The 18,261-nt window shown below is 38.0% G+C and overlaps 1 protein-coding gene across 3 annotated transcripts in view; it reads right to left on the minus strand.

Annotated features, from left to right (window-relative positions):
* The window catches only part of NALCN (sodium leak channel, non-selective), a 316,125-nt gene that overhangs the window by 137,776 nt on the left and 160,088 nt on the right, over nucleotides 1-18,261 (minus strand). For all 3 annotated transcript variants that reach the window (XM_044250049.1, XM_044250048.1, XM_044250050.1), the window contains exon 13: nucleotides 15,730-15,921. In XM_044250049.1, the coding sequence (XP_044105984.1) occupies nucleotides 15,730-15,921 (192 nt within the window). The remainder of the gene's footprint in view (nucleotides 1-15,729; nucleotides 15,922-18,261) is intronic.

Here is an 18,261-nt window from a genome sequence, read left to right on the forward strand (position 1 = left end):
GATTTAGTAACATATACACAAGAAACAGGGCTCCTAAACCCAGATGTGTGTCCTGTTGTAAAATAAGCTGATGATTTATCAAGAAAACTTCTTTAACGGAAGTACCACGGAATCCACACAAGACATTAAAGTGTTTTGTTACCATTGGTTTGCATAACAATGCTCAAGAAAAAAGATTTTCTACGTGACGTGACGTCAAATAGAAAGCAACTATGGTCAGAAAAAGCTTATAGGTTAGCTTTTTTTTTTTTTTTAAACCTACACTTTAGAAATGGAGTTTGCCATTGTTTGCCCTCTTTGAATGGGCTCTGATTTCACATTTTTCCTCACTAAGTTGACAAATAATGAGCCTTACTGCAAATAATATTGTCTGCTCTTTTCTTTCACAAATATAGATTTCAAAGCCTTGTCTGTATTCTTTTATTAACATCTATCAATAATTACTTTATTTTTATTTTTCATTTTATTTTATTTCTTTTCGGTGTTCCAAGATTCATTGTTTATGCACCACCCCCAGTGCTCCACGCAATCCGTGCCCTCCTTAACACCCACCACCAGGCTCACCCCACCTCCCAGCCTCCTCCCCTCCCAAGCCCTCAATTTGTTTCTCAGAGTCCACAGTCTCCCATGGTTTGTCTCCCCCTCCGATTTCCCCCAACTCTAATACCTTGAAAAATACATTTAATAGTTGTTTACAAATAAATGTTTCGTTGAAATGATTTAACTTTAATAAAGCTGATTTTGTAAGTTATGAACTAAAATTAGTTTTATTATATAACTAAAATTAGTCTTCTACAACGTTATGTCTCTGGCAAGAGTAGGTATATAAAGGGACATATTATATATATTTTTTCTGGACATTTATGTCTTTGAAACAAAACTGAATTCAGCTACAAACATAGTTGTTACGCTTCTTTGCTTAATATTTTATCATCTCCATGAATGTTAGGGATGGCTTACCTCCTAAATTAAGCTGTAAAAATATAGTTTTGATAACTGTATGACATACCACCACATTTAAAATTTATTTAGACATTCCATGTGGTTGGACATTAAAGCTATCTCAAAATTTTCACAATGTTACAAAGAGTATAATTTTAAAGATCAATCTTTGTGTGCATCTCTGGTTATTCTCTTGGAGTAGATTTCTAGAAATGCAATCACTAGATCAAAGAGAAAAAAAAATGCTTTTTGGTGTCTTCATATATAATGAAAAACGGATTCCCAGAAGAGTTACACAAATGTTCATTGCCCCGTGCAATGTGTGAGAGGGCTTTCTGCTGGCAGTGCACATCACCATTAGTCAAAAATAAAAATAACCGATGTTGTCCATTCAACACTTTCTTTCTGACATGCATTATAAATTAAAATTGCCTCTTCACGTTTTCCTTTGTTCTTAAAAATTATTATTTTTTTTTTTAAAGATTTTATTTATTTATTTGAGAGAGAGAGACAGTGAGAGAGAGAATGAGCGAGGAGAAGGTCAGAGAGCGAAGCAGACTCCCCATGGAGCTGGGAGCCCGATGTGGGACTCGATCCCGGGACTCCAGGATCACGCCCTGAGCCGAAGGCAGTCGTCCAACCAACTGCGCCACCCAGGCGTCCCTGTTCTTAAAAATTATTTGTGGCAGTTATTTTTGACTTGTCTGAGAAATCAAATTTGTTCTTTCAGGCCTAGAAAGTTCTTGACCATCCAAGATGAAAGATGACATTTTATCTTTTTTTTTCCCTTACATTTTCACACTTCAAATATCCTTGGTCTAATTCACCTGGAAGCTATTGTAATACAGAGTACGGGAAGACTCTGGTATCCCCAAGATTGCTTGTTTGATAATAATTAGTCTTATAATCACCGATTATGATACTTTCTTGTCCAAACGTCTTTTTAATACATGTTTGGCCATTCATCTGTATGTTAACCCTGAATCACACTTTTTATTATAGTAGCCTTGTACATTTTCTTGTTAGTTCTCACCAATTTTTGATGATGCTCCTCATCGCTTTTTCTTTTCTTTTTTTTTTTTATAACATCTATAATGCAGGGAAAATACTTCCTTAATAGTTTTTTTGGAGATTATGTTAGATATAAGGGGATATCTATGTGTCTATATGTGTACTTCTCTCTCTCAATGGAAACTTCTTGTTATAAGGGCCTTGCATGTAAAAAGTCTCATATACAGTAATTATTACTATCAGTAATAATGACTCCTGGGGAAATATCTTCCTTGACTTAATCAGGAATAATTATGCTTCTCTATGAAGTAGTTTGTTTTTACCTTATTATCATTTTTCATCTACCTATCTAAGTCTATATTTGATAGAAAGACTGGAGTCACCCTCGTGTCTTGACTCCAGCTAACAGAGATGGTCTTTACGGTGCACATCTGTGTTTTTGTGTTTACTGTAGTTTCAATTTTGTTTTCTCTTTAGACTAATTCTCTTAAATTTGGTTTAAATTTAATTGATCTTGCTGTAATCCTTATCAACAAGTTCTATTCTTTTTGGAATAGGGTCAAATATAATAAACATTTCTTTGCATGTCTTGTTGAAATGGCAGTCATTTTAAGATTACCTTAATAATTTTTATGTAGTTAGATAATGCAGAAATTCTTCCTTATATTCCAAGACAGTGTCCCCTTTCTTTTATTTTGCCACGTGTTTTCATAAGCCCCATTTGTTTTATACCTTTTTTCACTCAGCCTGAAAAATGTGGCTTATCCAAAGAGAAAGGATGTACAGTATTGTCCACACTGTAAGCAGAATCATTTTCTTGTCATTCACATTAATTTGCATACTTTATCATCGAATTTCCAGTTTTTCTTACAGAAATGTATCTAGTATCTCTCCATTGGTTTGAAGCAGGATTTTTGCCCTTAACCCACTGTCTTTTTCCTGGGATTGAAGAGCATGTGGAAAGCTAAAATAACAAGAAAAACAATGGAAGCAATTTTACAGACCTAAGCCTGAACTAGCTACCAGGATTCTTTCTATATCTAGTCCCTGTCTGGCCTGTACTATTTTTCCTTTTTGTATTGGCATAATATAGGATAATAGGATGTAAGCTATTCACTTCCATTTGCCTAGTAATGCTGCCCTCCTCCCTCACCCCCAGTCTGCCCACACATGTACTCAGCTCACTCATGTGTTTACATAAACTTTATCCCACCACATTTCCTGAAAATTAGGGTTTTTTAAAATTGATTTATAGAGAAGATGTTCAAGAAGGCTGGAGACAGTCCTCTGCATAGGTAGGCAGCTCAGCTCTGGGTTCACTGACTTGCTGGGTGTTATACCGATGAGGTGAGGAGTAAGAAAGAATGAAACTATGCATTGCGTTAAATGGTCCTGCATTTAATCCATATATGAAATAGTTAATAATAAGTGATTTCAGATACTGACAAGAGTTTGACAGTTGATTTTATCTGCCTGTTATATATATATATATATATTTATATATATATATTTATATATATATATTTTACCTCTCTGTAATATATATCACTATATATTATAATACATAATATATATTACATGTATATATAAAATATATAATATACTATATATATAACAATATATATGTATATATTAATGTGTGTATATATATATATTACTTTTTGGATTTTTGCAGAGAGTTACAAAGGACTAAGTAGAATATTCAAAACTGCAATTGGAGCTACTACTTTCAAGATCAGGAGATGTAGCTGACATTCCAAATACATAGAAAGAAACACAGAAAGTTAGAGAAGTTATAGAGAAAGTGAGGAGATAGAGGAATATGTTCTAGATGAAAGATCAGGACAAAAATCACAGCAAAAGTGCTAAATGAACAGAGATAAGCAATATGCCTAATTAAGTATTCCAAGTAATGATCATAAAGATATTCACTGGACTTGAGAAAAGAGTGGAAGGCCTCAGTGAGACCTTCAACCAAAAGACAGAAAATATTTAAAAATGAACTAGTCATAGATGAAGAACTCAATAACACAAATTAAAAAAAATATACTAGAGGGAATCAGTAGTAGATTAGAGGATGTAGAAGAACAGATTAGCAATCTGAAAGATGGTAATGGGAAGTAACCAAGCTGAAAAGCAAAGAGAAAAAAGAATAATAAAAAATGAGAAAAGAGTTAGGGAACTGAGCAATATCATCATGCATAATAAAATTTATATTATTGGGATTTCAGAATAAGAGAAGGAGAAGGGGACAGAAATATTATTTGAAGACACAATTGCTCAAGTTTTCTCTCATCTGGGGAAGGATACAGACATCTAGATTCAGGAAGTACAGAGAGTTTCTAACAAGATTAATCCAAGAAGGTCCACAAAGACACATAATAATTAGAATGGCAAAAAGTGGTGACAAAAAGAGAATTTTAAAAGCAGTAAAAGAAAACAGTTATACACAAGGGGAATCTTATAAGACTATCAGATAATTTTTCAACAGAAATGTAACAGTCCAGCAGAGACATGATATATTCAAAGTTCTAAAAAGAAAGGGCACCTGGGTGACTCAGTGGGTTAAGCCTCTGCCTTCAGCTCAGGTCATGGTCTCAGGGTCCTGCGATCAAGCCCCACATAGGGTTTTCTGCTCAGCAGGGAGCCTACTTCCCCCCCTCTCTCTGCCAACCTCTCTGCCTACTTGTGATCTCTGTCAAATGAATAAATAAAAATCTTTAAAAAAATGTTCTGAAAGGAAGAAACCTGCAACAAGTGATACTCCACCAGTAAGATTATCATTTACACTAAAGGAGAGTTTAAGAGTTTCTCAAACAAAAGTTAAAGGATTTTATCACCATTAAGCCGTCCTTCCAAGAAACATTAAAGTAAATTCTTTGAGTAGAAAGAAAAGGCTATACCTAGAAGTAAGAAAATTATGAAAGGAAAAAAAAACCTCACATATAAATGCAACCATATGAAAAAGGTAGTAGCTTAATCACTTGTAAAACCACTACGGAAATTAAAACCCAATCAGTTATACCTATGAAAATCAATCAGGGGATTCAAAAAATAAAAGGGGCCTGTTGTTAAACTTTCAGTGCAATACAGAAAACTGAGTACTTAGTGCTCAGTTAATGCCCCAGTCATTTACTAAAGCACCCTTGCATTTTGGGTTATGTGCTTACTGCTAGGTGTTTAGAGTGTTATGCTGAGAAACTGGGTTTTCATGACATTTAAGAACCTTAAGTATACTACCTGTTGTATTACATTGCCTGTTACCTTGCAGCACATCCTCTAAAACATGTACTACTAGTCTATTTCCAATGATGGGGAATTGCAGGTAGTCATGGGAAGAAAGCTGAAATGTCTCATCACAGATTTTTATTTTTTGTAGGTAAGACTCAACAAAATATTTAATAATATAGTCACCTTTTCATCAGAAAATATCCTTACAGAAGTTCATCTTAACTGAGGCAAATATTCCTCATTAATTACTCTCATTTATTTCTGAAGTTGGCAGAATGGAGTAGATTATTAAAATAATAGGAGTATAATATGGTAATTAATAGTTGAAAAACTGCAAATGTGAAGACTGGTAGAAAACCAAAATATGATGAAGTGCAAAAAAGGTCCCCCCAAAAAGAGTGCCCATCTGGGATTCAGGGTTGGAATATAAGGATGCTTTATTCAAGGAGAAATTCTGATAACTGCAGTTCAGTGGATCATTGATGTCAACACAAACAGAAAAGACAGCTGCCTCTGTGTGATTCATGCTGCGTTAAAATCGCCCTTTAAAAGGAAGTGCACCAGATATTATTTTATCACTATGCCACTGATGAATCACCATAGAAAGAAATTCAACTAGGAGCAAAAAAAGCAAAACAAAATGTAATAAAAAAACAAAAAACCGAACCAAACAACAAGGAAACAAAAACCCCCAACCAATCCCTCTGTTTTAACAGTGGAAAGAAAATAAAGTTAATTTTATAGATTTTGGGGGCAAGATGGTTACATTAAGTTATAATCACTTTTAAAGCTATGCTTTAAAGTTTAAAGCAGGGTACTAGTTTCTGTTACAGGGCCAGGTCCAGACATGGATGAACTTGGCCTAAAGCCTTAGACGGGACCAACTTTAAGAACTGTAGATTTGACACAGTAATGGCACACAGAAAAATTAAAAATTACCTCCCATCCTGTCCAGACAGTGCTGCAAATTCCCCAGTTATATACTTTTGTCTTTGGCCAATAAAAGTACATTTTGTTCAATGAAAATACCTCCTCTGAGAAGTAATATTTCTTCTAGGTAGCTTCCTTAAAATAGCTCTCCTTTATTCTCCAGAAAGAAAATAAGAATGACAAAATGAATCTTCTCAACCATTCCCCTGTGTCACAATTCCAACCTCAGAAAACACCCTATCATCTGGCTCCAGACGTGAACACTGCAGTTCCTTTCTCATCTGTCCCTCCAGGCCCTGTGATTCTCCATGTCTCTGATTTACTAATTCTGTCTTCCTGATAAGGGATACTCTCATGTAACGCCATTACCCAAGTTCTTATCTGTTGAAACCATACACATCCCTAAAGACCACTCTTCATAGAGCTTTGCAGAGCTCAGTGCTTAGCACACAGTAGGTTCCCAGGATTTTAAAATATTCTCCAGCACATCTTTGATACCATATTTCACCTTCTGGCTTCATTGAGTTCTTTCTTATGTGTCTGCTATGGGGTAAGTTGACTTCTTCCTTACACTCTTAACTGTGTCACAAGTTAAAGAGGACAGTTCGTACGTTTGTTCATGTGTGGACGCTTCATCGTTCCATCACACAAAGAACGTGGGCTGAATTATAAACAGAAACAAAACATATACACTATTTAATCAATCATTGTGAATGGATGTATCCAATATTTTGTGGAAAATGGATTTCAATGGTGTAGCAATTAGGGGAGCACCGACATGAGTTTATAAGAATCAAGAGGAGACAATATCTGTAATGCAAACAAATAACGAGGTTGCAGATGGTGAAGGCGGATGTTGGGATGGCCTGGGATCAGGTTGTGTCTACAGAAAAAAAAAAAAGAAAGAAATATATACATCTGAAAGATAATCAATGGAATGGGATTTTTTTAGTTCTCAAAATTATATTAGTGAACCTCAGTGTCTGATCATATATGAGAAAAAACTGATAATCCCCCACTCCAAATTCTGGTTAAAATGCAACAAATCCTTTTAAAGACCTATTTAAGACCCTAAGGAAATAATGGAAACTAAAATGGACTAAAAGCTAATAAGCAGCTTGGGTCAAAAAAAGGCACTCTTAGGGGATTTATGGTCTCTGCGAGCCTTTGGTTTTTCATATACTGTCAGGCACAAGGGGCAAAGTCACAGACCCTTGAAAGCAAGAGTCTGCTAACTGAACTACTCAAGTAAAACAGGATATTCATTGGTCTTCATCAGAGATTGACAAAAAAGAATTTTTTTTCATGGTCAAAGGAGATGAAAAAGGAGTTTGTGTGTCTTGACCAGGACACACACACATGGAATCCTATTCTGACACAGCCAGTGAGGAAGAACCATGGGGAATGGAAAGACTAGTCAGTAAATGGTACTGTGACAATGGGTTATTCAAAGGATATGAAAGGAAATAAAATAAGATTGCTCCCTATCTCACAGAAACCACACAAATCAACTTAGGTTAAATGAAGAGCTAAATGTTGAAAGCAAAATACAGCCTGATAAGACCAAGTGTTGCTGAGTTGTGAAGCAGAGAACCTTCTCATGTATCTGCTGTTGGCAGATACACTGGGGAAATGACACTGGAATGCAAGATAATCAATACCTGCTGAAGATGAGTTATCTTTATCCCAAGACTCAGCACTTCTACTATTAGCTACATATGAGCTACATATCTCCCCCAAAACATCCACACGTGCAGAATTTCACGTGTGTACAAGTTCATTTGCAATGCTCAGAGCAGTGCTATTTGGAGTCACAAAATATGAGGAGCAAACATCCCAAACCTGATTGCATTAGTTTTGTATTTCTGTGTTAAAAGTGGTCACAAACTCAGCATCTTAAAACAATACCCATTTAATATACGTGGTTCCTGCAGGTTAGAGATGTGGGTACAGTGTAACTGGGTTCTCTGCTCAGGATCTCAGAAGTTGAAATCAAGGTGAAGTTTGGGCTGTGGTCTCATTTGGAGTTTCTTAAACCCCCATTCAGACTGTTCTCAGAATTCAGTTCCTATGGTTGCAGGACTGAGGATCCTGCATTCGTGAAGCGCACAGCTCCTAATGGCTACCCTCGAGACCTAGCCACATGGCCCTTGAACATGAAAGCTTACTTCTTCAAAGCCAACAAGAGACTCTTGAAACAAATTCCTCTCCTAGGAACCCAGTACCACTGAGTGTGTCAGGCACAACCAGCATAATTCCTTTTCGGTGGACTCAAATTAACTGATTAGTAGCATATTCACAGAAGTAAAATTCCATCATATTCATAAGTCCTGTCCAAACCCATGGAGAATTCACCTACCTGACAGGAGAATGGGAAAACAAAGTGTGAAGTGTTCATATGAATAGTGCACTATAAATATAATGCAATATATAGTTGTATATTAAACCAAAAGAGAAATAAATGTACATGTACATGTACCCATTGATAAATCTCACAAACATAATGTTGAGCAAAAAAAAAGAAAAGGAATTAGCAGAAGAAACAGTACAGTTTGAGACTATATAAGGCAGGTTTAAATTACGCATAAAGATATGTGATTTTTAGTTGATGCTTCTATATGCACTAAAAGCATAAAGGAATGCACTAAGAACATTAAGTAGCAAATTCAAAAAGGTGTTTCTCCACGGGAAAAAGAAGTGAGTTATAAGGAAGGGACACTCAAGGCCTTGCAGACCAACTACTACTGTGCTTGTCAAGCCACAGAAGAATACGCTTTATTAGTCTTTACATCTCCTTGTGTGTCTGAAATAGTCTATGAAAAATTAAGAATATGTGAAATAAAACAAAAATTAATAAATATTGAACTAATAACTATACTTTTGAAGATAAACTACACCTTGAAATATAGTCAGACTGTATCTGGCCAAAAAAAAAATTAAGGAGCAAGTTATTTATTTCAATTTCTCAGTAATTTGTTCAGTACAACTAAAGGCATGATTAGCCATTTTGGTGGTGAGAGGAGACAGAAATTAATTTGTAATTAAGTGTTTTATAGCATTTACTGCTTATATTGTATAACTGCTTTGGACATAATTTTATAAGTGAAAATTCAACAGAGCAAGTAATTAACATTTAAGAATGCAAATTAATTTTTAAAATTACGTTAAATCTTTAATTTAACATTAAAAATGCAAGTTAAGAAAACATGAAATACACAATATATTAAAATTCAAGGACCTGTTCTTATAGACAGTAAAGTATTGCTTATGAATTAGAAACTCCCCATTTGTAGAACTGGACAACAAAAGAGGCCTGTGTTTTATTCCATTAGTGGGAGAAGAAAAGGAATAAAGATATTCAGTTGGTGGAAGATGTACAGTGGATGTTTGAAAGCATTAGCTTGTGTCAGACAACTATAAAAAACACTCAACTTGTTTGTCTTTGTTAAAGTCTGGTGGTTCTTGCCTGTCATTTGGGCCTTTTGACTGTACAGGCTGTTCCATCATGAAGAGTTAATCTAATTATTCTCCCTGTAATACAAGCTATTAGTCCCAACAAAACAAGGACTGGTGAGGATGGATATCCTACCTCCCAGCACGACTTGATCTTCTTTGGGATTTCTGCTTAGCAGTGATGTGTCTGTTTGGTCCAAATTAGAGAAAGTGATTGGTTGAGATGACAAAGTTGTTTTATTAAATTCTATCAACATTCTCTCCTTTTTTCCTCATTAACAAATTTCAAGTTTCTCTTCTCCATTTCATGGGACTGTCTGCTGAAGCTCCCTGGTTGTTTCTGCCCTCACTCTACTTCCTGATGATTTTGATCCCATGGCATCGGGGATTTTGGTAATCCCCACATTTGTGGTAAGTGCTTTGGGAAAGGAGAGCACAAAGCTGCCACCCTCCAGTTCTTGCGGTCTAGTCGAGGCAAGAGAAGCTTGCATAAATGTCGATGGTGTGTAACAGAAAGTGACGACTATTGTAAAAAGAGGGAGAGCAGGAATCCACTCTGTGCCAGGCCCTAGGCTGGCTGCTCTGCAGATACTATGTGGGCCCAGATGCTGGAGCCCAGATGCTTCTAGTGGGAGAAATTAAACACAAGCCCTCCTCCTATCACATGTCAACTTATACACAATTTTGCACCAGACATGTAAAAGCTTTAGAGATGAGAAATGTGAGAGAGAAATCTTGACCAAACTTTGCGTCTGACCATTGTGGTGTTTTTGTAGCTGTTTCTCCAATAGCCATCACTTCCCACGTGATTAATGGAAGCCAATTCTGCTGACTCCAGTCATCTTACCAATGATTCCTCTAGGGATGACCAAGTTACCCAATGCTGTCAATGGCTGATGACAGAAAGTGGGGGAAGTAGAAAATGGTACTGGGAAAGGTGTCCTTGCTCCTAAAGAAGGAGACCTGGACAGAGATGACCCTCTTGTTCCTCAAGATTGTATTGCAAATTTTGGAAATACTGCACCTGTTTTGCTAACACATGAAGACAACACATGGAGGAAGAAACTGCCGTAGTTTGCTTGGACTACCTTAACAAAGTACCAAACTGAGTGGCTGAAAACAAGGGAATTAATTTTGTCACAGCTCAGCAGTGTGAAGTCAAAGTATTGGCAAGATCATGCTCCCTCTGAAGGACTCTCCCAGCTTCTTCTAGCTTCAGATGATTGCCAGAAATCCCGGGAGGTCCTTGGTTAGTAGATGCCACCCCGGTCACATGGCTGCCTTCCCCATCTGTGTCTTCATATCATCTCCGCTCTGTGTCTGTCTGTGCCTATGTCCAAATCTCCTCTCTTATACTATCAGTCATACTGGGTCAGGGCCCATCCTCATGACCTCATTTTTACTTAGCACCTATATTTCAAAATAAGGTCATTTTGGGTTACTTCAACATAACTTTTGGGGGCACATAATTCAACCCACAACTGAGACCATTTCAGTGAGAGATTCAGAATCTTGGCTTTCTGCTTAATGTACCTAGTCTTGAATTTTGTGAGAAATTTCCCAATTGTTCCAGTCAGTTGGAGTCAAGATTTCTGCCACTTTCTGCCAAAGTACTCTGACAGATTTATGCAAAGATTTCAGGTGAGATAAGGGTTAGGGTGATGGAGGGTAAAGTGGTTCCTGGAGGAGCAGGCAGCAGTGGAAGAAAGTATCTGGGATGTTGAACTTGATACAGTGTGGAAGGATCAGAGAAATTTGCTTTGGTCCAGCCTTGTCACTCATTCCTCCATGAAAGCCTGTTCACTAGCAAGTGTTGTACTAAGCACGAGGGCATTTGCTGAGCAAGACAGATGCCCTCTCTGCCTCTGAAAGATGTGGTAGGGGGAAATCCTGAAATATGAGCCCAGAGAGGTAATTAGGGATAGAGAAAAAGAAAGATACGGAAAACCATATTAAAATGTTTGTTATCTTGAGGGAAAGGAGGACCTTGAAACATTTTAAACAGGAGGGTGCCATGAGACAGTTTAATTTTTGCTGTAAACGGAGAATGGCTGATGGGCAGCTGAGGCAGGGAGACCCATTAGGGAACTGGTGGAATAATGCATGTGAAGGGTCCCTTAGAATCTCTTCACCTTCAAGGATTTTAGGGAGTAGCTGGGGACTTTCAGGGTGGCTGGAGCTCTTCAGAGGGTCCGTCAGCAGGTAGGCACTTAGCGTGCCCACGTTGCTGTTTCCTCTGCCCTCAAGCTTCTCTTCTTGGAAAGTGGGTGGGGACATCACCTCTACGTGTCCAAGTCAGGTCCTCTTAGAGGCTTTCATGGCGGGGGGGGGTGCTGGGCCCAAGATGTAATCAAGTCCAATTAAAAAGTGGTTTCTTATCTAGTCCTATTTCTCTAGGGAGAACATGCCACCTGGATGGCTGGGTCAGGATCTGGTTCAAGAAAGAGCCAAAGGAAGACTCCTCCCTGGGCACAAAGACCGAGGCTGTTTTGCCAAGTCGGGCTGGACCTGTCTCTGCTGGACTCTTCATGGAGGGTATTCTCCTGGCATCTCTCAAGTGTGCACGCAGTTGACTCTCCTGTACCCCATAGCTCTAAGTATGTGTAAGAAAGATCACATGATGAACTCCAAAGTAAAATGGAAACTTGAAGAACCAGCACTTATTTCTATCATCTTGAGTCTGGGCCATCTTGGAGGCTGGGTCCCAAACAACGATGTGCTGTGCGCTCTGGCTAATGCCATAATTAACCAACCCACCTCAATACCCAACCACTGGATAATGAAGGAGATATTCTGTAAGAAGGGAAGGGGGTAAGACCCATAGATGAGTGTCCTAACAGAAATCTAACAATGACAGTCATGTGTTTCTGACCATCTCTTCTGATGATTTCCTATCAGCTAAGTAGCACCAATGGTTGGAGTTTTACGTGACTGGAATGATAATGACTACTTTTTGTAGCTGCAATGTTTTTTAACATTTCTTGCAAAATTTGATTATTTTTCAGAGATTTAACTCGTAATTATGTTCATGTGCAAGGAAAAATCTACTCCTAGTCATTTCACACATTTAGGCTGTCAACCCTGTCAGCCGCAGAATCACTGATTAGGGGGCCCTGTAGTTGCTGGGCTGCTTTCATTAAGATGGTCAAAGTAATCAGGCAGAAAGACACAATTGAGTAATTGGAGACCTGAAAATGTAATGCTACTTGATTACTATTATGGCTGGAAAATAGAGCAAATCCCAAGGGACTAACTCAGATAGCTCTGAAGCAGCCTGGTCTTTCGTACAGAATCCAAAATACTGGCCTCAAAGATATTACATAGGATAAAAGATTTTTTAACAATGTGTTATTATTTATTTATTTATTTGACAGAAAGAGACACAGCGAGAGAGAACACAAGCAGGGGGAGTGGGAGAGGGAGAAGCAGACTCCCTCTGAGCAGGGAGCCCGATGTGGGGCTCAATCCCAGAACCCCGAATCGTGACCTGAGCTGAAGGCAGGTGCGTAGTGACTGAGCCACCCAGGCGCCCCTAGAATATAACATTTGAAAAACGCCAAGTCCAGAGTGGGGTTGTTTTTGTATATGATTCAATATGCACAATGCTATGGGCAAAATACTATTTTTACCTGGAGTTTAGATGTGAAAAAAATAAAAGCTCCAAGAATAATTTGGCCAGTGTCAAACAGCTGAAAAGTGCTGGTGGAGTGACAAGAAATCAGATCTCTAAGACAAGAAGTGCACACTATCTGCAATGCCTTCCTACACATGCCACAGCCCCAATACACAGCTTCACTATTCGAAAATTCTTGAAAATACCTAAAATATTTCTTTCTCTTTTTTTGGGGAGCTCATTTAGTAGCAGAATCCAATCTGACCCAAAACTCATTTATTGTCCTTATTTCTCTTTCTTTGTCCAAAGGTGGATGTTTTGCTAAAGAAGCACTAGTGTGTTGATGACAGGGTGCTGACTTAAACAATTCCGATCAATAAGGGGGTGATATCACGCTTATAGTAATTGGAATATTATGAAATCCAAAACCATCTGGCTCAAAGAGCTTTGGGGGAAGAGATATAAAATCAGTAATGTGAGATTAGCGGAGATGGTAAAAGACTTGAAATTAAGACAGGACTGTGTACATAAAGAATGGAACTAAGGGTGGTTTTCTTTTTAGAATTCCCTGTTTCATAGAACAATGGCTGACCCTTAGTGGACCTTCAAAACTGTGTGTTGAATTAACCTGGTCTCAGAGATGAACTGTGATAATGACAGTCTCAGTGTTTTTCTGAAAGTGGCAATCTGCAATTTTCATTTCCCCCATGAGGGGGCAGACTAAGAGAAGGTGGGCTTAGTGACGTCACTGTCATCTCTGTCTGCATCACACCCCACCCCCTCCCCCTGCACCCTCATCCCAGCAGGAACAGGTGAACTTCCTGCTGAAGAATCTGGCTCCAGGCCAACTGCATCCCCTGTGGCGTGACCACAGGCACCAGGAAGGTGCCTCCTCATGAGGGAGGAGTTGGAGGTAAAAACTCGATAGCCCTCCATTCCAGGCCGCCATGCATTTATGCACGGCCATATTCCTAGCCCAGGTGCTTCTAGTCCGAGGGTGCATCATCCAGGGGCCTCAACTGAGGCATCTTTCTCTATCCCTCCGGCCACATCTGTGCTTTCCCACCTGACGGCTACCCCGTGCTGTTCAGTGTTGTTCAGTGAATGCTGGGAGCCAGTGCTTATTTTGGCCTGTTATTTGCACTATGGCAGTAAGTGACCAAAGACTCGCTGTGACTTTAGATTTCACTCGCTGTCGTATATCACCACCCAGACACAGGACAAGTAAACACTTATTTAAGACCAGTCTTTGTGCCAGGGCTCTGGACTCTTGTTTCTGGAAACTTTTGCCACTGTCCTCTGTGGCTCATACATCTTCAACCTCACCCTCTACTGGCTTTCTCAACAGCATTTAAACACAATCACACTTTCATCCCACTTAAAATTTCCTTGGTCTTATGTCCTTCTCTCACACTGGCTCACCTCAGACCTTTTGCATATGCTGTCCCCAACCTGGGACACTGTGTTGTTCCTCCATGTGGCTACCTACAACTGTTCTTTAGTGACTGCCTCCTTCAAGAAACCTTCTTGGATTTTTCCAGTCCTGGTTACAGCCCTTACCTCTGGGCTCCCAGAACACCTGAGCTTGCTTTTATCATGCTTCATGTTTACTAACAGGGCACCCCCTTCAACTGAGAATTTCTTGAAGATAAGGGATATAGTTGTGTTTCTGTCCGAAGATCACCAAAATTGCCTGGTTGTTTAGACGTACTCAACAAATGCTTGGTGATATGTAACAATTTAGCACAAGATTAAACAAACACCCAGGCTTTATTATTCTACAAGCTTGAGTATAGACACCTTTATCCTCAAAGATTATTGAAAAAAAATGCATTACATCCTGTTGTAACCCCAAGATCATCCTTCCCATATAATAGGCTTTACTAGTTCAGCTTATGGTGAAAAAAATATATATATTTTGTCTTGGTCATTATATTTTTTCATGTTTCTAAATCCATACGGAGTTAAATTTCAGAATCCTTGATTAGAGCTATATTTTCTATGAGTTCTGTTTATGAATTGATGATTTTTAACTTCCTTCTTAGCCTAAGTGAATTCTAATGATAATGCAGCAGCGTGAACTGGACAATCTTCTACAGACTTTTGAAATCTGAAGAGTTTATGAATTTTATTAAATTGAAAATCAAATCCCCCTTCTAGATTACACTTGTCATAAAAATATATGAATTATAAAACAGATTTTAAAATGGTAACTCTCACAGACACAAAAAACTATTTAAAAATTCTGTTCTATTTTCATCTATAGGTGCTAAGAACCCTAGCTTTCATCTTGACTAGTTTCAGCATCTCATTCTATCAGACTATTTTCAGAATTTAAAGAACTGATGTATAACTTGACAATGCTAAAAAGGTGCTCAGATGCCGGCACCCTGCAGGAGACTATTTTAAATTTCAAAACTAAATTATTCCAAGTTATCAAAACTAGGACTCTGTTTCTGAACCACTCTTAAAGGGAAATTATTTTGATGTTAACCATTATTGTAAAAATAGGAAGAAGGAATTAAATTGGCTGCATTTTTCATTCTTACCCTTGGAAACGTTGTAAACCTGTCCAGTTCTTCAACAAAGCAGAACATCTGCAGACTAATTGCTGACATTACGATCAGGAGGCTGGCAGTAAATACAACCAAACTCCCCAGCTTTTTTCCAGGACCGAATATCTTATACACAAAGTCTTCTAGTGCTGGGGAAATCTTAATAAGTCGAACTACCCGAAGAACCTGTTGTGTGAGAGAAAAACATACGTACTTGATCATTTTTTTACACTGAATCTTAAATAAGTTCACACTGAAACCTCATTTTTCACAGGACTTCGTAAAAATCATACTTTTCCATTTGAGCAGCTATAGACAAAAAACAACAATACCATAACTGAGATCTCAGTTGAGCTCTTAGAGCCTGAGAGCCAGAACTCGACAGAGCCCAAATGAATGTAGGAAAACTGAGGCTTTTTGACATGCAATGGGGGGATTCAAAGTGCTATTACCTAAAACACGTTGTTGAAATTAAAGTGATTTTTTCCCCTAATGTTCAAATGTAGAAGAAAATGTTTAGCTCAATATTAGCTATATTAACGCATAGAATAAAGCTTCCTATGTATTATCATAGGTAAGACATTTTTTAAAAAGTCTGTTAACAAGGAGTCTTTCATGGATTCTTCTCCTACCCACTTAAGCCCCCATGTTGCATCACCACTTCCTCATATCAGGGAGATCATATGATAGTTGTCTTTCTCCGCTTGACTTTACTTATGCCTGAGACTGATACCCTAATATCCATCCTATCCTTCCTTTAAATAACAGAGCTTTTGGCATTTTAGCCTAGCAAGTGGCTGGCCGGGACTTTAGACCACATTTTCCAGCCCCATTTGTGAGCTGTGGCCAGGGGACTGGGTTCATATTGATGGAATATGAAAGGAAGTAATATTTGCAACTTTTGGCCCATTGAAGTAAATTGGCTTGCCTTGGTTACTCTTTATGCCTTCCTCAGCAGGGAAATAGAAACAAATGGAGTAGTCCCTTTGGACCGGAAATAGAAGGTTTGTATGGAGGCTGACAGTTTCAATCCACCTCAACAGCTGGATTCCTGCATGACCATGTGGAGCAGAGCCACTGACTTTCCCTGGACACCACCAACTACTGGAGAGAAACAAACTTCTGTCTTATGTAAGACTTGTACTTTTGATCTTTGTTATATTTGCTTAGCTTGTCATCTAAACACACATACGCATGCTCAGGTGTTTTGCAAGTATATAAATGCAACCCCCCCATAGCTGCTTATTAATTAATAAATTTGTTTGCTCACTCACTTTAACAAATATTGGTTATTATGTGCCAGACATCGTGTCAGACAAATAAGGTGCAATGCCTATAATTGCAAAGACAGTATAATACAAAGGCATAGCTTAATTTTTTTTTTGTTTTGTTTTTACAAAGCATAGCTCTTAAGGGCGTATTTATAAGATTAAAAGTATAAATTCGTGTATAATCCAAAATTGAAGTGTAAAGCATGGAAAAACAGAATTTCTTCCTTAAGTCTAAGATGTCAACATTTTTTTAATGTGCCTCTGAGAAGAAAAAGTGCTTTAATTAAACTGTGGCATACCACTGATTATAAGGCAAATCAAAGACTTAGAGATAGGGAACAGAAAAAGGAAAACTGTGATCTGGGCATAGATAAAATATGGTCAGTACAAATATAATAACATAAGGTTGTCTAAGACGATTTGGTAAGAGCTGTAGGTGCCTGTGAAGTCTTCTTAGAAGAAGAAAAATGAATAGTCTATTTTCAATATAGAAAAGAACAGGAAGTACTTTAAAACCTAGATTTTAATTTTTACACATATATATGTTTGTAATCTTACAACAGTCCTAGCTTCCTACAGTTTCCAATTTTCCTTTGGCAAATTATTCCTGCTCCACACTTGGTCCATGAGGTCCAGAAGGGACTCCATGATGCCCACAATCTGGGCCTGAAGGGAATATTTACAACAACCTGAGTCATCCTTGGAACTTTTGTTGGATCTGTAACACACGGCATGTTTTATCCCCAGTTGGCATTACTGTAAGCACCACGGAAGCCTTGAGCTTTGGGGAGCCATCTTTGACACTATATGGGGAAGCCTGCTTAATAATACTGACACAGAAGAAAGGTGAGTAAATATACAGAGTTCCTATGATACCATTTTAGCTTTTGCACCATGCTGTACCTGAAGCCACATTACTCCCCTAGGACTTGGATTAACAGGAAATATTGATGATGAATTTTATCATTCTTATTGTCTACAGAATACAAATATAGCCACGTGGGTAGGAAACTAAAGGACAACATTTAAAGAAGTTGAAAATATATATATCCTTGTTAATTTTAATTCCTTCACATAATACTGAAAAAACCAGAAAATTTCTGTGAAAAATCATATTGTTCCAAGTAAGCATTGTGCTATATACATGGTTAAGCTATCAGTCTTTCTGTTGGAATTTACCTATGTTTCCAAATCAGAACATACAATACTCAGGCCATCTTTCCAAATGACAAGTGAATAGCTTTATCATAAGTGC

This window comes from Neovison vison, chromosome 5, assembly GCF_020171115.1.
Source record: "Neovison vison isolate M4711 chromosome 5, ASM_NN_V1, whole genome shotgun sequence".
Taxonomy (NCBI): Eukaryota; Metazoa; Chordata; class Mammalia; order Carnivora; family Mustelidae; genus Neogale; species Neogale vison.